The sequence below is a fragment of the Macrobrachium rosenbergii genome, chromosome 19, assembly GCF_040412425.1.
Source record: "Macrobrachium rosenbergii isolate ZJJX-2024 chromosome 19, ASM4041242v1, whole genome shotgun sequence".
NCBI lineage: Eukaryota > Metazoa > Arthropoda > Malacostraca > Decapoda > Palaemonidae > Macrobrachium > Macrobrachium rosenbergii.
The window spans coordinates 24947766-24974412 of NC_089759.1; the positions used below are offsets into that span (position 1 = coordinate 24947766).

At 36.3% G+C, this 26647-nt stretch overlaps 1 protein-coding gene across 4 annotated transcripts in view; it reads right to left on the bottom strand.

The window, feature by feature from the left end:
* Positions 1–7048: 7048 nt before the first annotated feature.
* Naam (Nicotinamide amidase) overlaps positions 7049–26647 on the bottom strand; it is a 104024-nt gene continuing 84425 nt past the window's right edge. For all 4 annotated transcript variants that reach the window (XM_067121310.1, XM_067121311.1, XM_067121314.1 and 1 more), the window contains 8 exons: positions 26433–26562; positions 18643–18699; positions 16328–16432; positions 13992–14126; positions 13393–13530; positions 12986–13154; positions 10043–10185; positions 7049–7139 (listed from right to left, as the gene is read on the bottom strand). In XM_067121310.1, coding sequence (XP_066977411.1) covers positions 7050–7139; positions 10043–10185; positions 12986–13154; positions 13393–13530; positions 13992–14126; positions 16328–16432; positions 18643–18699; positions 26433–26562 — 967 coding nt within the window. In that variant the 3' untranslated portion in view covers position 7049. The remainder of the gene's footprint in view (positions 7140–10042; positions 10186–12985; positions 13155–13392; positions 13531–13991; positions 14127–16327; positions 16433–18642; positions 18700–26432; positions 26563–26647) is intronic.

Consider the following 26647-nt stretch of genomic DNA (forward strand, 5'->3'; position numbering starts at 1 on the left):
TTTTGCCAGTTCGTACTGTTTCCATAAGAATGTGACCGTCTTTTACCAGGTGACATTGTTCTTTCTCCCCCCCCCCCCGTAGCTTTAGTTGCGGGGTCAATTAACTTGGATGCACAGCCTAATAATGTGCCTATCCGCCTAGTTTTTAAGCAAAAATAAAATACTCCTATTTTTGACATACTCAAGCTTTGGCTTATGAATGTAATTGGTTCTTGCATCTAATTATATTCGGACATTCATCCTTTATCCTAGTGATTTTAGCCATGATAGTCAAAAGCCAATGTGCAATTTAATGAAATACTGTTTGTCGACTCATAGCTCTTGGGCACTTTAAGTTTAGGTTAACAGAAGTAAATGCAATAATCTCTAATATTTTTTCATTCTGGTAAACTAACTCATCTGCTGTTTATGCACATGTCGCAATGCGCTGGATCACAGATTTAAAAAAATCACAATGGATCCGGTGTAGCAGGAAATTATTCCCCCCTGGATTGATTTCCCCCCGGGAATAACAGCCCAGGCTGTTTTACCCCCTGGGGGAATTTTGGGCCTACGATACTCCCCCCCTCCAGGCCATTTCTCCCCTCTACATGTATCCACCTTTGCGGCGTGTTTAGTACAAGCCCGTTAGGGATTTCCGTATAAACAGAAACAAAAGACTGTAAATAACAAAGATAAAGCCCCCAAGAGATGGTTTAGTCGTGATGATAATTATCCTGTGCAGCAGGCTGTCGCTGCTACACGTCGCCGTCATAGCCATACTCTTATAACAGCAGTGGGGTTGGGGGAAACTTGGTCCGGAGGGGGGAATATTATCCTGGGACGAAATTCCCGCAGGGGGAAATATATCCTGGGCCATATTTCCCCCGGGGGGAATTTCGGACAGGGGGAAATACAGACTGTTACACCGGTATAATTTAAACGAACCAGCACTGTTGTTGATGCAAATTAAGAACTTCCATGACATCAGACCTTGCAAAAAAAAAAATAGTTTAGTAATATGGAACCTACATTATAAAACAGCAGGAAACTCGGTTGAACATCATAACTCGAACAGGAATCAAGGTGAAGGGCTGAAACTTTTACAAGATGGCAGAAAATGGTCTTAAACATTTAACTAAAGTTGGGTTTCGAGGAAAAATATCTAATCCTTGTTTTAATGGAGAATAAAGGTAATACAGTAGCGCTTTAGTATGAAAAACTGTAGTGCGGTTCCGGTGCTTGATCTTAAACTGATGACTCGTGTGGTCACTTTCTGACCAGAGTTTTTTTTTTAATATGCTTGTCTCTACAAGGCTTAAGCTCTCAATAAACGCTTCAACATCATGTTGTGATGATGAGGATGGGTTTATTTTAGCTCTAGTTAAATGTATCTGAATTCGTCAGATCTACCTTATGCATTTATGAGCGGTAATAGACTTCCGTCCTTCGTAGTAGGGTGGTTAAGGGTAACGTCCGTCTGACTTATTGGGTGGAGGTTTGAATCCTGCCACAGGTGTCAAAGTATTTTCATTTATTTCTTCAGTTTGGTGTAAGGCTTTGTAGTGGAAAGTGTAAACAAAAAGTGTGAAGAAATCGAGAATTTAAGAGGTCAGTGTAGCTATTACCCAATATGACTCGTATAGCTTATCATACTGTAACTCTAAGTTAAACATAGGCATATTTTGGTTTCGTAGAGTGCAGTCACTGCTAGACATTCCTCCGAATGTGTAAACGATTGCGACGATATCGATTTTATGACTATTAAAATGTAATACAATTTCCTGAAATCAATATGAAATACCAGTCTGCATAACTGAGAAAGTCTTTGTGTTTAAATTTAGAATGGTAAACACGCTTGACAATACCAGACGGCAATTTTCATTGTCCAGTGATTCAAGTGCACTGATTCAAACACAGACATTCCCTGTGTCACCTCCGTATTCAGGTGAACCTCATTTACGAAACACAACATTGCATTATCGCGGAACACTCCTGAACTCATTCTTATTTTTCTTTTTTTTCACCATTTTTAGGGAGATGTGTATTATGATTTTATTTCAAGGAATAATATAACGTTTCCTTTTGATAATCAGCAGAACGTATTTTAGTTCGGTAAAACAGTCATTGCAAAATAAATGAAGGTGAAAAGAACCACAGGTTAATCAACTTTTCGAAACTATTGCCAACCAATCAACTTCAGGAATGGTCGTGATGTAATCAGTGGACGAGGCTTAGCTGCAAAGCAGGATGGATTTTGATATAACTATAGTCCAGGACAATTACAGTAGCATAAGTGAGAAGGTTATAAGAAGCTGTTAGTGAGTTGGCAGGGAGAAGCCTTATAGCTAGACACCCCTTTGACCCCTAAGCTCCTTTTGCCACTCTGGAAAAGGGCCGTCAATATCAAGCTTCTCATATTTTGCGTTAAAAAGGTTGATCTCGAATAAAACTATACAAAAAGAAAACACTAAAATTTTTCTGTAGGTGGGGCTTTAAAAAAGATAAATTGTGTATTTTTTTGTCAAAAGGAATGAGAAATAAACTAAACTGATACGTGCTGAAACTTGTTCAAAGGTAAAGCCATATTTGAAGAAGAGGACATTTAAAACTTGTGGAGGTTAGTAATGAAGGGATGGTGAATTGCTGCAGTGAAATCAATTTCGTTTAAATATATGTGGAGTGCAGAGAATACTGTAAAGTAAAGTCACTCCCAAAATGAGGGAAACAGTAGAGGAAATGATACATCACTTCTTATGCATGGATTAAGGTTAAACTAAATTGTATTTAGTTTTAAGGAAACCTGTATATTTTGGGGTTAATTATGCTTAAGGGAATACTGCGGTATTGTAACCTCGGCGAGGTACCGGACCCAGGAAGGATGTAAGGTTCAGGATACATTATTGCATGTAAAATAAGTACATAGTGTTACCGCTCTGTATGTTGTTTTTCAGTCTTTTCTAGCAAGGCTGAAAAGGTAACATTTGTCTAGACCTCCAACAATATCAGAAGTATCAACATTAGCGATCAGGAAAGATCCATTACATAAAGCCGATGTACTAAAGGATGAGTTGGGTAACTGACGTCCAGTGTTTTGATGCCAAAAAAGTTAGATGCCAGGAGCCCTTTTGTCCATGGTTTTCTTTTATTCAGAATCTGCAGCGAAATACAAAAGAAATGTTGACTGATGAAGGCTTTTCTGTTGACTACGGAAATGTTTCTTGTGGCTTGAAGGGAAATAGAGAATGAGAAGAATGGCTAATTTTCGAAAATGTAATTATGATGATGAATTCGGTTGTTGTGAAATAAATGATTATAATTTTTTTTATTGCGCCATTGTAAATTGACCTGGAACAATTTTTTTCTTGCTTTGATGATGATTACGGGGCTCTAGAGACTTATGATACTTTATCTTATGCATAATAAATGTTTTCTCTTTTTTTCCCTCTGGCAACTTTCTGACGCCACACTGGGGATTATTCTAAGCAAGGCAGTTTTGAGGAATCATATTTCCTTGTAAGGAAAATGAAAACAGATATTAGGAAAGCAGTTTTACTTTAGTCAGAAGCTCGGCAGAAACAAAATATACAATGTTGACAAAGTTTATTAGATTACAGTAAAAGGACAGAGCATCTAAGCATGTCATACATACATAGGAGACATTAACCAAGATCTGTTTCATTAGATTCAGAATACGTCAGTCAGCAGCTTGTTTCAAGTACTGGTATCTGCGAACTTGAGGTTTCAGCTCTGATCAATTTCTTTTCGTCTTCAACCATTTATTTAAGAAGTCTGGTTCTTCTGCCCATATTGTTACACGTCACAGAGACAAAGATGTCTAGTTCCATGGTCATATTGTTACGTTCGAAGAACGTTTAAGAAGATCTAAGAAGAGGGCAATGCAGTAATTAATTCATATTCAAAATTGTGAACTGAATTTGAATTAAACACAATCACTTATGTCCTGTCTGTGCTTAGTTTGTAAAGAATAAGCTTGGTTCTCAGTTTATGAGCAATAGCTCTCCCAAAGCAATGAAGAAATACATATCCGGTGATTAAAAATAAAATACGAGTCACGGTCTTAGCCATTCCAACTGGGTTTGGCATACAGTAAACTAAACAATGAAGATTAGAATATTGAAACCTGCAATAAATCGTCGCAAACATTCACTTTAGAATCCAGAATCTCCATTCACAATGGTTGACATTATTTTTAATAGATTTTTGTGTTATACACATCTTTACTCTAGTGATTACCTTGTTTTTAAATGGTTTCTAATGATCAAATGCTGGATGCCACTCTTAAATCCTTTCAAGTTAATGCCAAATGACTCACTTACTACCAAAAAACGGCAAAAGGTTGAAATTCTAACGTTCAACCTTGATAAAGCCTCAATGAATCAAAGCTGCCGAATAATGTTTGGAATTAACTGATTAGTGTTTTGGGCCGAAGAAAACTTGCACTGACTGTTATCTCCTTAAATAGTCAAGCCGCTATCTATACACGAAACTAAGACTTCCACCAAACACATCAAACTCATGAAGTCCCTCCGTGTCACAGGGATTTTCTGTTCCTTTTTTTTTTTGTTTTGTTTACATAGTTATGAAAGTGGTGAATATGTAAGTTATGTAGTTTGATTCAGGTACCCGTCTAGCCAAGGTCTAAAGTATTCTTTAGACCTTGCGTCTAGCTACCTATGTCCCCAGACACTCATGAAATGGCACGTATGTTTTGCTTGTAACCAATGAAAATGATGAATACAGATGATAAATCTATAACAGAATCTGGTACTTTACTGTACAGAACTCAGGTCAAGAATATACATCCCTTAACTGCACAAAGGCACTAAAGTATTTTTCCACAGTACAAAAAATCATTACGCCATGGTAAGTCTTCTTAACATCCGTTCAGAATCCCTCGAAGACACTGAAGTACTGTTCCTTTTAGGACGGAATTGTATGACTGTCAGGTAGGAATAATACTGAAAATGGATGAATACAGTCACATCTTTCATCCCTAGCCAGAGAATTTGATGTAGTCATATGACTAATATATGCTTAAATAATAAAGCTTAAATTCTAATTGAAGGTTAATGCCTAATCTTAAAATGTCGTAATTTAAAGTAGTCCATTGAATATAGTGACTATATAGCGAGCAAAAAATACATGGAACAGACTGAAATGGAAGCTTAACTTTGGGTATCTGCTTTCTTTTGTATTTGAAATATTTTTCAACTACTGCAAACTCCGAATGCTCATAGTTAATTAAGGTTCCAAAAGCCAAACTACATACGAGGTTAATTTTTCTCTTATTACCTTAAAATAATGATAAGCAGGTACTTGACAGGTGATTATATTCACCAATGATTACTATTAATCAATGCAAGGGAGAGGCCAACAGCATCAATATCAGTCTTTGTGTCACACCTAAAACTCAAGCGGAAGAAAGTCTTTTCATAGCCATCGTTATTATCTCTCAAATTAGAAAAATACAAATACTTTACAAAGTCAATCTAAAAATAAGAGAATCGTGGTTATAAAGTTCTGCCATAATACACAGCACAGAAAGTTGGTGAAGTGAAAATCAGGACAAGAAAGGCAGTGACATCACCATCAACAATACATCAGTTAACACTCATCTCCAATGATATGAAGGTCAGAATTCCTAAGGGCAGCCGCGTGACTTCGACTTTACTACGTCTGTCACCAACTAATAATGCAGAAGGATGAAAGTGCGTTCGAGCATTCCTTAATCAAGTACATAGAAGTTATTAGCAGCTCAGCTCGGTATTCAAAGGGATTGCTTCACATGAATGAATTCTTTGTTTTGTAGTGCAGGTGCCGGAACTAAGGTCGCCAAGTGGCACTTTACAAATGGCTAGCGGTTACTATCCTGAGCTTCGTTAAATAAAAGTACAGTTACTGCAATACGAAAGACCAAAACACTTCAAGCTAGTAAGTGGGGCTTACTCAAGAATTTATACTCACTTCTAAAGGGAAATTTCTGCGAGCTATCATTCATTACCGTGATTCATCTGGAGACTGAGTTTCAACTACAGACATAAAAAGTGTTTCAAGATGGCTCTGCTACTTTGAGCCCGACCATAGTCAACCAAAGCATAATATACCTAAAAATTCCTAAGTTTACATATTAACACCTCTGTATGATGAATGTGTAAACTTTAGGTATTAGAACTGAAAATATGAGAAGTTCGTATAAAATCAGAATAGTTTTTAGAGCGTGCCTACATATTTCAAATCTACGATCGTCAAATTCTAGCGATAATGTCACACAAACGAAAAAGACATTTTGTACTGCTCTAATGAATTAAGGGATTCCCTGCAATGACATTACCTTTAAGATACTCTAATACTATGTACATGGGTTTCACTAGAGAATAGGCCAAATTAAATCCTCCAGAACTGGTGTGTCAAGGCATAACTCTTGAATCCTCCTCGTGCAAAGTTCCGATATCCCAAAAGTGATCTTCCCTATCTAAGGCAGAACCTTTCAGTAGTAAACAACAGATGCAATTCTCCATTTTTCAGGGCAACTGAAATTTCTTATTGTCGCCGAGTAATGCCCTTCTTGGACAAATGAAATGTCTTATTGTCACTGGTTAATGGTTATTTAAAACAGAATACAATATGTAACATATCAAGACACTCCCCAACATTAAAAACCCTTACCCACAGCCTAACACGAATGGACATACACAAGCATTCCATTTAGAGTATATGCTATATTTGATAATTGATAATGTAGAATTTGAATATTCGATATTTCGATATCGCATGCCTGCATATATATATATATATATATATATATATATATATATATATATATATATATATATATATATATATATATATATATATATATATATATCTCTCGCAGTCCAGTTTCCTAAACGAAATGACAATTGTAGGTACACATGAATTAGTTTAAAACAACGTAATATACTGTATTCTTATGGAAATCGTCATGAAATTGGGTCAACATTCAACTACATAAATTTTCAATGGTTTAACAAGTCTTATGGGAACATTTTCTCTTCTTAAATTTCCATTTATTTCTTTTTCATCTTCTTGGCAAGTTCTAGCGCCAGTCTGTAGGCTAAGACAGGGGGGCGATCTCTGCCACTAGCCAGGCTCTTCACCTGTGAAAGACAGAGGGAGAGAATAATAAGCACATACCCAGATAGAAGAAATTAAATAAAAAAAATAAATAAATAAAAATACAAATGTTTGTATGACAAGCTCTCGGGAACAGAAAAATGAGGAATAAATACGTAATTTTCAGTCCCAAGACTAATCTGAGGCAACCTACATACAAACACACACCTGGAGTGAACGATTAAAAATATCGACCTTACTGTTTCTCTGGTATAGAAGAATAAGAAATAAATGCATGATATTTTCTTACAAAGTTATCAGTGGCTTGATATTGGGATATTTTTCCACAACGAGTTTATACTTAAATAAAAAAAAATACAGAAGAATGGGTGTGATCTTGTACATGTGTAAAATGTAAAAAGTCATGATCCGATGGTACAACGATAGCCTTACATATGATATGTGCTTGAATTAACCATTCTCATTATATGAATTCAGATCTGATGGGTTTGGTAAAAATACAAAACAAAATCATAACAACAATTAACTGGAGACATACGTTAAACTTACTAGTGCATTCACTTAGTCTGTAACAGATAATGGAAGCATCAGTGACAAATGGTTATCCTTACACGTAAAATATATGCACAACGTGTTCCATTTCACATGCATAGCACACACACTGCTTGTCGAGTTAAACAGTTCAACAACAGGAATGTGAAGTGTAAGGAGCATTTATTGCAAAGTGAAAAATCTGTTAATATTAAAATAACCTTCCAAGTCAAACAAACATTCATACCAGGTGACATCAGTTGCTCCTGAACCACTGCTGCTATTTTTACTAAGGAGCCTCCTCGCACCTCCTGTAACCCTCTCTCTCTCTCTCTCTCTCTCTGACTTTCCGTCTCCAGAGTCATCATTTGACTGTTGTCATCATCAGGGCATAAGGGGGATTATAGCTAAGTGTCCTTGAGAGTCAGTGGGAAAAAATGTTTGTTCATAGATGATTCGTGTAAAATTTCCCCTTCTTCCTAGCCATCGTGTATTTTCTGTCAGCATGCACTACCTTTTAAAACAGCAGGGTCGCCCTTGTTTATAATTACAGTGCTCGGAAATTTCTTCCCGAGTTTCTTAAAAAGTATTTCATTATTTTATACGACCCATTTCCTGCCACAATAAATGGTGTATGGTAAAATGTATATTAATGGATGTAATGGTGAAGAAATCCACAATGGTGCAAGTGAAAATATATATTAAAAATATATACAAAACGAGAGTTAAAGAGAACCTTCAATTCTCCTCAGTGGATGTAACAAGAAAGACTCCCAAGATGATGATGTGCAGTAAGACATGTTACTCTGTTAAAACAGGAATCTGTGGAGGACACATGGAATAAGGACACGATCCAAGGTTATCGTGGCAAGCAAATTTGAAGGTCCAAATACGTTATTTTAGCAATATTCAGGTGTGCATGTTCGCGTGTGCAGATACATGTGCGTGTCTCTTTCCGCTGAACATGCGACCCTGGGTGAATACAGTGAGAATGTGGGGGCGTTCTCTTTTAAATATTTATATCCATTGTAGTAATACTTATTTTCATATTCTTTTATAAATCTTTTGACATCTATTACTGTAGTCAGTCTTATTTCAGTTTCTTAAAGCCCACACACCCACAAGTTATAAATATTTTATTCAACTTTTGAAATTAGAATCATGGATGAATCCCAGTGCAGAGAAAACTTCCATAACACTACTTGCTTCATACACTTACACAGAAGGCTCACCAGCTGTGCGTGTGAACCCTTGCAGACAGTGTGCCAAACACCTCTACCTTGCATACACTTTCTCGCTCTCTTAATGTTTCCACTACGTCTTTCAGTCCATCTATCCATCCATTCCTAAGTCTTCCTCTTCCCCTTCCTCCCAACACTTCTGAACTTATACGTTTTCCAGCAACCTATCATCCTCCATTCTTTCCACATGACTGAATCATCTCAGAATACTTATCAATCCTTTCCCCTGCGTTAAACTTTTACTATCTTCACATTTCTCACCCTCTCAATTTTCGTTATACCACTTTCTTTCACTTTCATTCAACATCCACACTTCACTTCCAAAGAGATGGGTTGCTTAACCAGTCCCTTCCAAGAAAACCTTTCTTGTTCCACCTGTTCTGTACTTCTATTACTTTCCTTGAGCCCCTGCTCTGTGACTCCTGATACCCTTCTTGTTCCTCCTCTGTGATTCAACTCCTGTCTCATCCTGCCATCATCCAAAACATTCACAACGTAATACTTATAAGGATCTATTGCTTCCATTCTCCCACAGTCCATATTAATTTTCACTTCTTCATCTTCCTGGTCTCCATTTGCCCACCTAGTCTTAGTCTCGCTCACGTTTACTCTCAACACTTCCAAAGTCTTTCACTAATTATTGCAGTTTCTCTTCACTAAACCCAGTGAGTACAGTATCATCTATAATCCGCTGCTATTCCACACTCCATTCACGGCCCGTCTTCTTTTCTCACAATTTTGGACTCACTGAGGCATATATGGGGCTTAAAACGCTTGCACACACACACACACACACACATATAATATATTCTGTGCGTATGTGTACGTGCGTGAGTACGCATTTTTACAGCCATGGTCCTGGTCAGTTATAATTCTGTGAAAACTGCTAATCCCTGATCTGTATAATCAGATATTTCATAAACGATAAAGCAAAATATTTTCTAATTCGTCTCCCCAAAATCTAAAAAGGAAAAACGATGAGTTAAATTGCCCTGTAACTCTCAGTTACTATTTTTCAAAATGGCTTATTTGTATGTCTGAAGTGGCTTAGATTTTATACACAAACAGAGAGAGAGAGAGAGAGAGATTTAAAAACTTTCGACGAGTAAACACATACCACCGTGCAATCTATCATAGAAAGGTTGTTGACTTACCTGTGTCGACTGAACAACCAATCCATTCGAAGCGACGGTGTGTTCCATAGTGGCCTTGATGTCATCGTCGCAAACTCCACGGCAGGCGTCGTCAATGAGCATGGTTCGGTAGCCCTCTTCAAGGGCGTGCTTGGCTGTGTATGCTGTTTGGAGAATAGAGAGGACGAACGCGTTTCAGAACATAATCTGGCAGTGACTTTGTGAAGCATACAGAAAAAAACATACATATACATATACATATATATATATATATATATATATATATATATATATATATATATATATATATATATATATATATATATATATATATGTATGTAAATGAATACACAAGGCAATATGAAGCAGAGGATATGGTCCTGGCCAGTTTGGTTTATTTGGAAATTTTTTAAGGACTTGTAACAAAGAAGAATTTAGGCTTGGGTGAAACACAGTACGCACAAGCATACTAACGGTTAAAAAGGCCACTGGCACTTGAATAAGTGAAACTCCTCTGATGGCACTGTGAATGTCATTTGTAAATTGTATTTTCGTTTTTTTTTATTTGAACCAAGAATAACCACCCACGCCTCTATAAGTGTGTATATTTTACTTATTTATTTTAAATAAATGGATTAAAATTTTACATTCATGGGCAGATATTCATATTCGTAACAAAACTTTCTCGTATAAAACCAGACTCAATTATATTTCTTTCTAACATATCATTAGAATAGCACAGTTTTTTTTTAGCGGCAGTCCATTTAACCTCAGATTAATAAAATGATTATTATCTCTAACCTAAAGGTTAGCACTGTTATCCCGTGCATACCTTCTACATTTTTTAACCCCTTTCCCAGTATTTTACCAGCTTATTAACCTAGAAATTGTCTCAACATTAATATGGGTTTTGATATACACATCCTTTAGTGTCGTTAAGAGAGTTGTTTTCAAGTGCATTTTTCATAGTTTTATTGTGCTTAAATGACACATTAGCATTAAAGCTTTGAAGCAGATAGGAAATATCTTCAAATTTATTACTGTATAGAAGTTCAATTCCCTATTGCAATAATTTTTTTTTTTACATTAAACTAATTTAACCTCTTGCTTCTATTCCTAATTAATGTTCATCCTGAATATATTCAGGGATAGATAAACGTGATGCTCTTAAAATACTGATGTGAATACTGATTTCTTAAATTCATCATTGTGACCTGAATCAAGGCATACATATGAGGGACAATTAGTGGGCTCTCTGTTTACGTGAAATTTATACGTACTCTATGCATGCAGAGATCCAAGACGGGAAAGCAGAAACCATTTAATGTCTCCATAATAAGTTTCATCAGTGGTACCAATTCACTTGATCTATCAAAGACTTCAAAATTTCGTCACCCGGCCAAATGTCGTTATGTATCTAAAAATTTTACCTTTTTTGCCATAAAGTTCTTCAATGGCGTGCTCCCAAAACTTTCCACGTATAAGTAGTATTTCCCGTTTAATTCAAGTTCACAATCTTTTACACAAGGTTTAATTAGTTCTGCTAAGGTATTTTTAGAGAATGATATATCAAGTTACCTACTATGCATAGATTAAGATAAAAATTCTAGCACATTATCTGTGTATTTTGGTGAATTATGATACTACAAGCCTGGGATTACTCTCAGTCTGTACATTATTTCATCAAGTCTACATTATTCCTACTAACTTATGGATTAACAATAGCAACAAGATATTTTGATGAGCTATATAGGCCTAATGCAGAACTGACAGAGCTAACAATCACTAGCCTGGTGGGAAATATTACTCCAATGAAAAAACAAGAATCGTTAATGGAACGCTGACCAGAGTCCAAAATGATGTGGGGACGCCTTCCCTTTTTATACGCTTTTATTTTGCTTGCTTTTCTGTCTGTTTGTTTGTTTGTCTGGGTCAAATCTTGTAACTCAATTTTCGATCTGTTACCTTCGTCCGATGGACTTGAAATTTTGCATGGTTTCTCAATTCTGGTGACAATACAACCTTACATGATCAGTAGGTCAGCAGTGATCTCTAGTGACCCTACAGTGACTTCTCCCAGTATCTCAGGATTGTATGAAAAGCTTCGGATTTTTCACAACTTCTTTGGCTCGGTAGAATAAGTTAATAACTCTACGGATTTTTAAACATTCTTTGGCTCGACAGGAGATCACGTTCAATTTTTTTTAGTTACAATCATAAATCAGTTACAATTTCTGTCAAAATTAAAAAGTATCTAATAAAAAAAATATCTAAAAAATTTTTTAAGAACGCTTTTATTAAAATGCACTAAAAAGTAAAAAATAACTTTGAGACACCAGGATTCTCTTACAATTAATCATGTCTGCAAAAATAAAAGCGTGGGCGCCAAACACGGAGTGAAATGCTACAAGAAATAAGAAAATATATTTCTTTTATAACATTTCCTTCCATGTTTGGTGCCCACGCTTTTATTTTTGTAGACATGATTTATTGTAAGAAAATCCTGGTGTCTTAAAAAATTATTTTTTTTTACTTTTTAGTGCATTTTAATGAAAGAGTGTTTAAATTTTTTTATTTTCCTATCTGGTGCGAAAGTTAGTTTCTCAGCCGCCTGAATGATGGCTAGCATATAAATTTCTACCATTATGTATCAGTCTTCTTGAAGATGTCTTACAAAAACAAAGGATGAAACTGGTCAGGATTTATGCCGTGTTTCATTTTTTCCTGTGGTACACACACACACACACATATATATATACATACATATACAGTACATATAATTATATATTTATATGTATATATACACACAAGACACTAAACCACATTCATATATAAGCATATGGTCCTCTTATACGTTTATAACCACAGGCCGTTAGGAACTGAATAGATTTATGCACCATGCATAAGCTGACATGACAGTGATTTTTGAAAATATGCAGGCGTCAGTCGTCTTTTGGGACTCACCAACACAGACATCAGTAGCTATTCCACACACGAAAACATCCGTGACGTTCTTCTTCTGCAGTTCTTCATGAAGACTCGTGTGAGATGTTTTGTTGTTGTCCCAGAAAGCGCTGTAGGAATCGATGTCCGGATTTGTTCCTTTGTGGATGTACACTGCATCTTCCATCATCTAGGGGGGAAGAATGAAATTCTTTATTTGTGTTCCGTGAGAGTAGCACGGAGAAAAAGAAAAGAGCAAATTCACGATATGAAACACGTCGACTAATGGTAATACAATGGCCAACATGCACTGAACTCTTTAAACTTCTCGATTCCAAACTTTTTTGGTACGTGTTCCACTGACCACTACTTTGACCATTTGGGAATGGAACGAAGGAAATACATTTCTTAGATTCAATTCTTCTTACTTTCAGTTCTTCGTGAAGTTCAGCTCCCCAGGAATTCTGAACGCAGTGTTTCGGCCACATCTTCTGTTCCATAGGTGTTCCATCGTCATTGACATCAAAGACCACCGTGTCATACACATTGGTTTCGTCTGGTGTCAGCTGAATTATTGGAACAACATATTACATAAAATTTCATTAAAAACACAAATTTTTATTTTATAGTATCACAGTTTTCACATGTAAATCCTCATAACCTCGAAAATGAACTCAAACTAAGACCGCGACGATAAACTTAAACAATGATCTCGAGGTGAAAATCACATTATGACCTTGATGATATAAACAAATTGTGATTCCTGTGGTGACAGCAAAATGTTCTCTAAAGTGAAGACAAAATGTCAGTTATTTCATAGTTTTTATTTATAAAGCGAATGTATTCTAAAGCGCAAACTCACCAAAAACTGATGTACATTTTTAAACACGTATTTCACTGATAAATTCACGTGAGCTCGAAAATGAAAAAAACCTAATTCTGGTATTTTATGGTTGCAATCTAAAAAGCAAACGGAATATGACGGTTCATACTTATCAAGAAGTTAGAAAAGGTTTTTTTCCAGTACCTTACAGGTCGTGTGGAAAGGCCGTAGATGCACATTGTCAATAAAGGAGACGTGGTTTTCAGGGTGCCAATCAAGGGTGTACACGACTATGTCGAATCGCACCTCGTCCAACAGTCGGTTGATTGGGCATATGACCTATAGAAAACGAAAGAAAGACATGAAATAAATGGCTGATTGTTTTCTGTAAACTGGTCATCGACGCTGGGAGTTTAATGTTTATTTTTGTTACGAATACTATGAACTGTACGGAAGGGATTCCTCTGTAAAAGAAATGACTCTCTGAGAAAGCGTATTAGATGTAGTTGCAAAGTTGTGGGATGATAAAACGAGTCGTGAAAGGAGTGTGGAATGGTTGATGTTTGCAGACGGTAGTGCTGATTGGGTACAACGAAGAGGAGCTGCAGAATGTACTCGGAGTTTGAAAATGCTTGTAAGATGAGAAAGCTGACAGTAAACGTGAGCAAGATTAAGATTATGTGGTAGGATAAGAACTGGGAAGATGAGGCAATAACTGTCAATATGGATGGTAGATGAGTGGAAGCAGTTGATTTATAGAAGTATTTAGGAATGCATATAACGGATGATGGTAGTAGGAAAAAAAAGTGACGCACAGAATAGGTGAAGCGAGAAAGGGAGAGGGGTTATAAGCAAAAGACTGGGAAGATACTTGAACTGTCAATGGAAACCCAGGTTGAAATGTATGAAGGAATTATTTAGCCAACTCTCTTTAATGAAATTGAAATTTGGTGGTGCATGAGAATGAAAAAAGTGGCTGAACCTATAGCACAAGCAGCACGTGAAAAACTGATGCGATGAGAAGTGTGGAGGTACGCAGATGTAAAAAAGTGCAGACGAAAATAAATAAGTAAAAAATGCGCCGAAGTTTTTTCAGGGCAATCGAGTTTTCTGTACAGCGTATAATCAAGGCCAAGGTCTAGAGAGTATCTAGACCAGTGATTCTCAAACTGGGTGCCGTGGCACCCTGGGGTGCCACATACAGTGCCTAGGGGTGCCGCAAGATTGTCATGAATTTTGTCGTGGATAGGTCATCTCAATGAACATTTGTAAAAAAAAAAAGTTTGCAGAAGTCTTCATATAATTATTATCAGCGTATCTATTTTAATTATGTTTATCTAATTCTTCTGATATGCTCTTTGTTTGTACAGTATATTTCTGCATGTACGGTGTACTGATTTTGGTTTGAGTATGGGCAATAACTTTATTCATTAAATAAGAAGTTAATACGTGCGATATGGTGGGATGGTGAAGAAGGGGTGCCATGGTAATGATTACATTAGTTAGGGTGCCATCACTAAAAAAAGATTGAGAACCACTGATCTAGACCTTGATCAAGACCACCGAAAATAGATCTATCTTTCGGTGGTCTCGGTATAATGCTGTATGAGCCGCGGCCCATGAACCTTTAACCACGGCCCGGTGGTGGCCTGTCCCATACCGTTGCCAGATGCACGATTATGGCTAAATTTAACTTTAATTAAAATAAAAAACTACTGAGGTTAGAGGGCTGTAATTTGGTATGTTTGATGATTGGAGGGTGGACGATCAACATACCAATTTACAGCCCTCTAGCCTCGGTAGTTTTTAAGATCTGAGGGCGGACGGACAGACAAAACCGGCACAATAGTTTTCTTTTACAGAACACTAAATATGGATCAGGGTATTCTGAGATGATTCAGCCATCTAGAAAGAAGGGGGGATGATAGGTTGAGAAAAAAAAAATTTAGAACTGTCAGGTGGAAAGAAGAAAGGAAGACTTAGAAAGAAGTGGATAGATGTAGTGAAAGAGGTACACGAAACAAAGGGAATGAATATTAAGGAAGCAAGTAATTACGTGAGTGATTGACTTATGGTTACTAAAACTGGCGTTACAACATTTAGGTTATTGGCGCGTGCGGAGACGAAAGGTATGTACAGTGTGTTTATGGGGTTCGACATGCTACTGGTAAGCCCTCTATATGGATAGTAATATAAAGTAGCGTATTTTGTGGAAGTTTCATTACACAGGAGGCTCAGTCACAATTCATCAGTTAAAGAATGCTTGTTACCATGACTGTTGTGATGATTTTTCTCTGGATCTATCCCATGTTAGAGGAAATAGGCTAATCTTTAATATATATGTATATGTATACACACACACACACACACACACACACATATATATATATATATATATATATATATATATATATATATATATATATACACACACACACACACGCACACACATCATTGTGTGATATACACCAATACGCGAAAGAAATAATAAATTTTTCGAAAGGTTATTAACATTTTCCTCTTATATCCCAACACCTTACCTCTTCTCCATGTTGACCAGCTGGGCAATTGCTAATGGAAAGGGAACCAGAGATGAAGTCATTCTGTACATCCACCACTAGCAAGGCCGTTACGGGACGGACGACCTGAGGGAAGATAACGGAATGCAATTAATATCTTTTACTCTGGTTTACATTTCACTGAGTTACTGCAGTTATAGCGAAGTATGTGCATTCACATATTCTCGGGTAAAAGTATACGTACCCAAACATACAACATGGGTCAAAATGAATTAAAAATGGAATATTGTATATATATATATATTAATATATATAATTATATATACAGTATATATATATATATATATATATATATATATATATATATATATATATATATATATATATATGATTATAATCACTTTTGTACGTGATTCATTTATTGGAAATAAAGTCGAAACTGGTCAGGACCTATACCCCGTCTCTTATTTTTCACCTGTGGTAATGTGTGAGATAAAACACACACACACACACACACACACACACACACACACACACACACACACACACATATATATATATATATATATATATATATATATATATATGTGTGTGTGTGTGTGTGTGTGTGTGTTAAATATGTAATGAAAAATATAAGTAATTAATACACCAAGCCAAAAGGCCCCTATCGAGCTCAGAATTCCCCACAATGTAATCACTTGTCATTCACGAAGCGCAACCTTGATTAAATTATATTTTTATAAGAACCGCATCAAAACATAACCTACTTGTCGGCCATCAGGAGAGGATGCAAAGCTTTAAATGCAATAGTGATACAGAACCAAATGTTTACATGCGGCCGCAAATTATGTATGAGCGGTAATTGCAAGACTATATATTAATAGTGAGTTGATATTCGGTCATTCTTTTTCCAGAGAGGATACTCTGTGGCACAGCCATGCAGAACTGCTCAGTTTTTTCTCATTTTGATTTGATTTGATTTAATAAATTTTAGGCTTGACAGCCTGTGATGCTGAGATGGATGATTTGACTAACAAGAAAAGGATGCCATAAATATTCGCACTGCAAGAGTTTAGATAACATTTTGAGACAATACACTAAATCTGGAGGTCTAAATACTTGCAATATCGGTTATGTGACTATTCTCAGGTACAGACTCCCACCATTTCCCCTTATTTGTAAACATAAGTTGATAGTTAATAAAAATAAAACGAAGGACTGTTGTGTTAACTACAAATTATTAGCTTTTGAGTCGAAAAAAGATTTCAGATGAGCAATTAAAATTACTCGTTTACTGGATCCTTTCGATTAACCAATTCAAAAATTTAAACTGGCTTACCCATGTTATAAAAAAATTGAATAAGTAGTCTTGAAGTACAAACAATTAACAAGCACACTTCTAAAAGGACTTGAAAAAAAGAGAGAGAGAGAGAGAGAGAGAGAGAGAGAGAGAGAGAGAGAGAGAGAGAGAGAGAGATAAATGCATAGTACTTTTTCCCAGCCGAGTCTGACACCTTCCAAATAATAAGACGGTATTTGGTAGCATGCAAACAGTCAGGGCTACAAGCACCGACAGCTGGATGATGGATGCCGCTAAGGGTGGTTTAGACTACACAGGATGGCCCGGGATCGCATGCGAAGGGGAATATTTTTGCCCCTTTGAAATACATAAACGTTGTGGTGATATCCTGGGCTAACTCGAGCAATAAAAGGTGTGTGTGAGAGAGAGAGAGAGAGAGAGAGAGAGAGAGAGAGAGAGAGAGAGAGAGAGACAGACAGAATGCATTTTACTCACACGTACAACTGATAAGGATTCTTCTATCGAAGGCTAAAATAAGGAGAGAGAAAGAGAGAGAATACTGTCGTACACACACACACACACATACACACAAAAATATACGCGCGCGCAGTCATCTAATAAGGAATCTTCTATGGAAGGCTAAAATAAAGAGAGATAGAGAGAAATGCATACTACACGCTCGCGCGAGCCCACAAAATTAATAAGGAATCTTTATCGAAGGTTAAAATAAGGAGAGAGAGAGAGAGAGAATACGCTCGTCCACACACATACACACACACACACACACACAAATATACGCGCACGCTGTCATCTAATAAGGAATCTTCTACTGAAGGCTAAAACAAAGAGACAGAGAGAAATGAACACTACACGCTCGCGCGCGCCCACAAAACTAATAAGGAATCTTTTATCGAAAGTTAAAATAAGGAGAGAGAGAGAGACAGAGAGAGAGAAACCCATATGCCACTTAAACAACCTGGAAGCAAACTTATTTAATGTGAAAGGAAGGAAGAGAGAGACAGTGAGCAAGACATACCTGCTTGATCCATTTCTGCCAACAAAAGCGGAACTCCTCTTTGTCGATCACATGATCCTGTGGAAAGAAAAGTAAAGGTCAACTGAAATTGAAGAGAGGAGGAAGACCTCGTTCCACAAATCTTAAAATACGCTCAGGCGTCTGTTTCTCTCCTCGTATGCTTTGCAGCAGACGATTTTTGCTTCTAAAATGATTCTGTTTGGCTCCTTCCGGTAAATAAAATGTCATTCCCCATAAACTTTTCATAAAAAAACACAGACGTTATGTATTGTCCTTATATTATAATGGGTATAATTTACTTTAATAGTTAAAGGGGTGAGGAAAATTATACGTAAACTAATCCGACGACATGGCGTTCGGAAGGCACAAATTATTTTGGTACCGAGGAAGAGTACCGCTGCCTCTGTGTGGACAATTCACCACTGCCATGGCAGGTAAGATTAAAAACCTGCGACCTACATTATATTCCATTCCATTTCATTCGGTTTACAGGTATAATATAAACGATTTTTTACCAAACAAATCATATTTTGACTGCGAAAGTCACGAACATATCATCCATTTATTTTAGTCGTAATGCTGTAAAACTCATTGCAAGATTTTTCTTTATTTCTCGGTGTTGTGATTTTTAAAATTAGGGTAAGGTTTAAAAGAAGACTACCGAACAAGGATTTATACGCAAAAATCTCAGCACACACACAGACCACACACACACACACACACACACACACACACACACATATATATATATATATATATATATATATATATATATATATATATATATATATATATATATATATATATATATATATATATATATATATATATATATATGTGTGTGTGTGTGTGTGTGTGTGTTATTTTCATTGAAAGCAATTGCTTTTGTGGCATCAATGAGTTTTTGCCGGAATCTTCATATCGTCGGAGTTTTATTCTGAATCTCAGGCGCCAGCCTTCGGTGAAAAACACAAACTTCTTTGTTCCATTTATTGTTTTCTGTCACGACAGCTGTTTCTCCACCCTGAGGCATTTTCAAGTGACTACTGGTTTACAATTTGGATTTACAGTCATTTTGTCTCTACATGCGGATGGACAATTTGGATTTACAATCACAGAGTGGAGAAGCAGCTGTCGTGACAGAAAACATTGGAACAAAGAAGTTTGTGTGTTCTTCACCGAAGGCTGACGCCTGAGAATCAGAAAAAACTCCGACGATACGAAAATTCCGGCACAAAACTCATTGATGCCACAAAAGCAATCGCTTTCAATGAAAACTGTCTTAGAGAAAAACTATGCCCTAAAAGTGTGTCAGGATCTTCACCCAGAATGTTACTCTTAATCTATGGGTTTGAGTGATATATAAATCACGTGCCAGTGTGATTATAATCACACACATAATATATATATATATATATATACTGTATATATACTGTATATATTTTTTTATATATATATATATATATATATATATATATATATATATATATATATATATATATATATACACACGTTCAACGATGAAATTGAAGAAATTAGTCTAACGAACGAATGTAAATGAGTTCACGGAGAAAATGAAAGACAATTTAGTTTAAGACTCAGAACATTTATATACCCTCACTCGTAAAATAATGAAAACACCACCAGTACAAGAAAATGTACCAAGATAAAGCGTAATTTCGTTTCCCACCAACGCCGCCGCAGATTTTTGCGATAATTAGGGAACAAAGGAATCACTCCCTGCGCAAGGACGACAATAATCACCACGGGATTGCGGATTAATAAGGGGGTTAATCTGGAGTCTTAACGAGACATGATCTAGAAAAATGGCAGAATTTCCAGTCATTAAAAAGAGGTCCTGGGAGCCAGTCTTTTCCTCCTCCTCCTCCTCCTCTTCCTCCTCCTCCTCCTCCTCCTCCTTCACCCAAACTTCCCTCGACCCTTTCATCATCATCATCACAAAAAAAGTAGGAAGAAAAGTAGGAATTGCCCTGCTATTAAGAAAAAAAAAAGGGGGAATGTAAGACGTGCCCTACTGCCAGCCGCAAGGTTCCACCTTAGTAGGTCATTACTAGATGTTACAAAAAGAAATAAATTTCCTTAAAAAAATAGAGCATTTTATAAAAAAAAACAAAAACTATTTACTTCTACTGTTATTTTCTTCCCATGATAAAGGCTTTTGTATTTTACTACCTGAAAAATTAAAGTGATCTATTTATACGAAACCAAAGCTCAACAATAAATAGTAAGAGAACCAGGGAATGAAAGTAAAAGAATAAACACTACGAAAATCGATCACGCGGAACTCGCAGTATTTTAGAACATGTCACAAATAATGCTCACATGACCAATGGAAACGGTTACGTAAACATTGCGACAAGCATGAAAATGGCCTTGCAAACATCTCGAGTCAAGAATTGTGACACAATGTTGATTCAGCAAAACGAGAGTTATACTCATGAACCAATAAAGCAAACAGAATATACGGTAGATATACATACACACATATACATATATACTTGTATTTATAGCCTATATGTGTATATATATATATATATATATATATATATATATATATATATATATACATATATATATTGGAACTAAATTCTGATTACATTTCAAATCTTTGGGAAGTAGTTTTACAACGTACTGGTGCTAAATACACAATCTAAAGTAGGCTAACCTTATCGTCTTACCGTCATGTGGCATTTCATAAAAAACTCAAAATTTGAATGAAAGTTCAGCATTTTGTCTCTATGGTACACTGTAAGAGGAGATGAGATTTCTCTGTAGCCTCCCGTTGCCCTCAGCTGCATTTCTTTCTGTCTTTTACTTTTCATCTGTCCCCCTTTGGTCACTTCACACGTACTTGTCTAAGTTCCTTCTTGGCTATCCAACCTCCTAAGCTTGTCATTCTCTAATTTTCTTTCCCATTTAATAGGAAATCCTTATGGCTAACCATATGAGAGTTTAGACTTGAGGTATTGTCCGATTGATAATAGTAGTTTTCTATTTAATCAAGAAAAAGCTCGGTCTTCAAGACCTGTATCACAATTAGATTAGCATAAAATTTATATTCACATAATATTACCAGATGAACGCTTGCTATTGCAGACTACAGCAACGTACGAATCGATTCAGACCTTCCAATGAAAAGAGAAGGAAAACCATTAACCTTCTAGCAAGAAAAAAAAACTGGCTTGGTATAAAAGTGGGTGAAGTGAAGAAATAACATTATCGTAAGTCTAGTCGTGGCAGTATTGACTCGGAAATTGCAAATCGTAACCACTGACATTGACGCAAAGAAGAAAAAATAATTTCATGATGTAATGTACGTTTTTAGATATTAGATACGAGTGAAAGGCACAGAATGTGTGTCAGGGATTTTTTGGATGATTGTTATTGTTCAGAAGGTACTTTATACATAGTTCTGAGTTTGTGGTTACAAATAAAAAAAAATGTTCTTAATGGAGTTATAGGAAATAACAGATTAAGTTCCTGAATAAAAGACAAGAACAGATCCGAATCTTTAGTATATATCTGAGAACGTTAAAAAGTGGAGAAAGCAGTTGACTTTATTTTCTTCATTGCAAAATAAGTTGTTTAACATTATATTACACAACTATATTCGACAGACAGCTTCTCATATCGGAAATCAGAAGGAAGATAAAGTTTGGGGTAGGTGTGGCCACTATTATGGATCATTTGCCATGGTCTGAAAACCATCTCAGATTTCAAAATATTAATGTATAATGAGTAAGTGTGAAGCGTGATTAATAATCCCTCGCAACCAGATCCTATTAATGCAGAAATAGCTCTTTCACATATTCTTCGCCTTATGGAGAGATTTCCCGTGTACTTCCTCATTTCCTCAATAGGACGTTTTAAAGCAACGCGAAAAACCAAGGAAAGTCTGATGTTCGTGAACCCTTGCTTCCTGGTCCTCCGCTGCAGAGAAGCCCATTAGGTAAGGGCTAATGAACGGCGGAGCAATCACGTTACCGCATGACATCCCGTGTACACCTCATAATTCCTGAAGCTGACAGACCCGTCAAGGGTCATTACAACTTTTTTTCATGATGGCTTCTTTTTTTTTTTTTGCCTGAATAGGACAGAAAGATAGCATGATATTCTTGACGCAATTAAAAAAAAAATAAAAAAAACTCACTTAAAGCTACATCGCAAAGTTCGTTTTTTTTCTGTTGAATAAAAATGATTTTACTTTCAGTATTGCAACATCAATTTCTTATACTGAATTACACACTCGTGCGCTTTCTTTGTCAATTCAGTTTCAAGCTACGAACCACTCCTTAGGCCAGCGTGATAAAAAGAAGATACAGAGAAGACGAATAAATCTTGTAAACCATATTCGCCATTCCATTCCAATGGCCGCCATCTTATCTTTCGCCGCAGGTAGTTTCTGGGCTTTGGGTAATAGCTGAAGTCACGCTCAGGAGTTGAAGGACTGACTGGCTATCATAGATGATGGCCTTAATAACCAGTGATAGCCTTCATCATGATATTTCACGTTGAAGAGCTCCTGATGGTATAGCGAAGAGTCACTTTGGATGATGGCTTACCATACGCAACGTAAATCCTTTGCAGCAATTTTCTAAAGATAAACAATTTTTCCTGATGGACTGCAGTTAGGAAAAATTAACCCTTGCATTGAATTTCTTTTTATCCAAAATATTTTCAGTGTCGCCAGTGAGTGAATACGGCATCGTTAATTTAATATCACAAAATCTCAAAATTTATAATAGTTGAGAGAAACACTTAAAATTTACTTCAAGATAGTTGAGAGGAAACACTCAAAATTTCCTTCAAGATTTAGCCAATATACAAGAACCTTGAATCTTGTTTTTTGACATTTAATTTGCATATAGATCTAGCTAGTACATCTAAGAAAACCTTTCATACACACACACACACACATTAATATAAAAAGTAAGTATGTATATATGTATGTATGTATGTATGTGTATGAAACTATAATCGTAACTTGAGGGTTGGAGATTCTGTAACTAGTCTACTTAAGTTTGAAAATGACTAGCATTAGAGATTTGCTGACAGTGTCCACCAATCCTATACCTGTCACATGTATTCCATATGGTACTCTTCTGGGGTCGTTGTTGTTACATTAGTCTATACCAGATACGGTAGAAAATAAAGAGCTGTAAGCAGGTTATCAACTTTTGTTGTGGTTATTCGCTACTCCTGCAGAGAAATGAAGTGGCTATTATCCGTCAGTGAACCTAGAGCCAACCTGCAATTAGTTCTGTCTAAGGGTTGAACTCGAGCAAAAGTAGGATTTCATTGATTAGCTGATCTCGTACCATGCCCCACTCATCCAATACGAAATTTCAGTTACCCAACTCATATTCATATGGTATCTTTACTCCCACCTTTCCGATCATTAAGGTATTTAAGTAATGACTGTTTGAAAAAGCGACTAGGTTTTTTCAACTTCACGTAATCGTCATTACTTTTTATATGTAGGCTGCATTTATTATTGTCATGATCTGTAATAAGTAAAATGCTAGATATTATTTTAACTCTTCTAATATACCTAGTCAAAATTTAATGATAATCATCAAGGAATTAAAAAATGAGGCAGACACAAAAGTGAGGGTTGATTACAAACAAAAAAAGAAACTAATTTATATATATTTAGATATAAATTACCAATTTACATCTAAAGCTCCCAGTCCGCTGGATTTATGGTAATCAGCCAAAATAAATAAGGGATTTATTCCTCTAATAAATTTGATGATGAGACAATTTACGAAGCTCATTTCCCTGTAACAGATCACAGGTTTCTGAACCTAGTTCTCATTCCCATGCGTGGCATAGCACAGTAAATCAATATAGTACTCTGTACAGTGGGGCATACAAGAATACTTTTCTTTGAAAATACTGAGAAGAGAAAATAAAAGCCACAAATCTGTAACAACTGGATTTCCATACGGCTTACAATTCCGTGACTGATCACATCTTTAGGAGAAAAGTACTCATTCATGGCAAGAATAACTGGTAAAGAAGAATACGGTGCATGACCTTACCATATGACGTAACTAGAATCAGTGAAGGCATAAGAAATAAAGCACTTGTCTTGAACTGAAACTAATTGATTTCCCGTCTCCCTAGTGAAATTTGGGAATCTGTATTGTACCCTGAAAATGTGTTTTGATTATACAAGAATGCGCTGGAGACCGAGTTGTCTTCCGCTGGGTCTTGCAATACCGGTTTTTATATCTAATCCGGTAAAAGTCACATTCTTCAAATGCTCTGTAATCAATATATGCCCTTAAAAATATCGTTAGTGATTCAGTAGGCTACCCTGGAGTCTTCTATTCAAGTAAGGACAAAAGATTATTGTAATGTAGTCAGTCCTTCATGGTGTTTCAGTGACTTATTTCTTCTGTCATATCTCATTTTTCCCACAGTAGTGTGTTTAAAATATATAGTATTGAAACTTGATTAAATTCTTAAGAGACTGGCAATGAGACATGAAATTTTAAAGTCTCGTTCATCGGCAGAAATAAACCAAAAAATGAAAGTCCGCCTTTAAAAGTTTTAAATTTCAGTACAGTCAGGAAATGTCATAGTATATACACCAGAGCACATGTGCAACGTTCAGCAAAACTTCTTCCCTTCTTTGAGTACAGAGGATCAATATATACTACATGTTATCTTGTGGTCTTGGGGACTGGGTGGGGGTTTGTAAAGGTAAAGATGGGAACGGGTTAGGGGATTGTAGGCGAAGGAAGGTGGCCGGGAGGAGAGACTCCATGGCGGTTTTGGTAGAGACAGGTTGTGGTTGTTGGGACGTCCCAGTCTGTTGTTTCATAGCTTGTTCTCTTAAGGTTGTAAGTTTGTTTTGGAATTAGTGCCCCGTACTGAAGTCTAATAAGGAGAGTTTTTGGTGATGCATTTTTCATGTTATTTTGAAGTACATATCCTTAAGAACTAATACTATCTAAGCTAGCCGCCAAGAAGTTTTCTATACTCATTTCATCGGTTAAAGAAGTCTTGATTAACTGTATGGCTCCATCGAACATCTTTGCTGAAGGTGCGCGAGCAGGTTATGCCATATAACGGCCTCTTCTCCTCACATTTCCCTCACCTTTCTTCACCAGCTCGGTAGTCCTCTTTGAGCTTCTTTTTCAGAATATTTCGGTTCTAAGCACTTTCTTCCTGAATCGTTCATTTTGATCGAACCCAAACCTAACTAATTTTACGTGGTAACCAACTTGTGATAGAAAATTGAGTTACACTGTACTGCTTTGAAATTCAATAAAGAAGCTCGATAATAAGCAGTCTGGCGTTGAATGAATTTTCCTTTGAAAGTATAACAATCGATTTCAGTATGTTAAATTCAGCGCAGTTTGTGATCAAATTAAACATTGCCAAGAGATGGTTTTGGTACAATATAGGTAGTGTGTCGACTAGAAGTGCCTTGCACAAGTGTGCGGAAATGTTTATGTAGTTATCACGATGATAAGAAAAAGACATATACTGCATCAGGTTGTATAAGCGAAAATGCTATTTACGTAATGAGATGAACACGAGGAAGGTAAGGTGTTATAATAAAATGCACTCCGAAAATTATACGGCTCAAAGGATCAGTTAATACCGTAGCAATAATCATCATACATTCGAGAAATAAAAACACTCGATAATTGAAATTCTTCTAAAGACAGCAATCTGCAATGAATATTTCAGTAAAGTAACAGATGCTACAAAACACTATTAGTTTGAAGAATGAACTCCAGTGAAAATCTTACCTTATTTGTATCGAAAATCTGGAAGATGTGATTCAGCATATTTGAATCCACAGGGTAAGGCTTTCCGCGATCATTTCGGAAAAGAGCCCTGCACAGCGCTCCGAATTCATTTTCGCTTAGGAACCCATCCCTGAAAAAGAGACAAAAATGTCAAAAAAGTTTTAACACTGCAAAACCTAAGTGCAATATAAGCAAACAGCAATTACGCAGAGTAC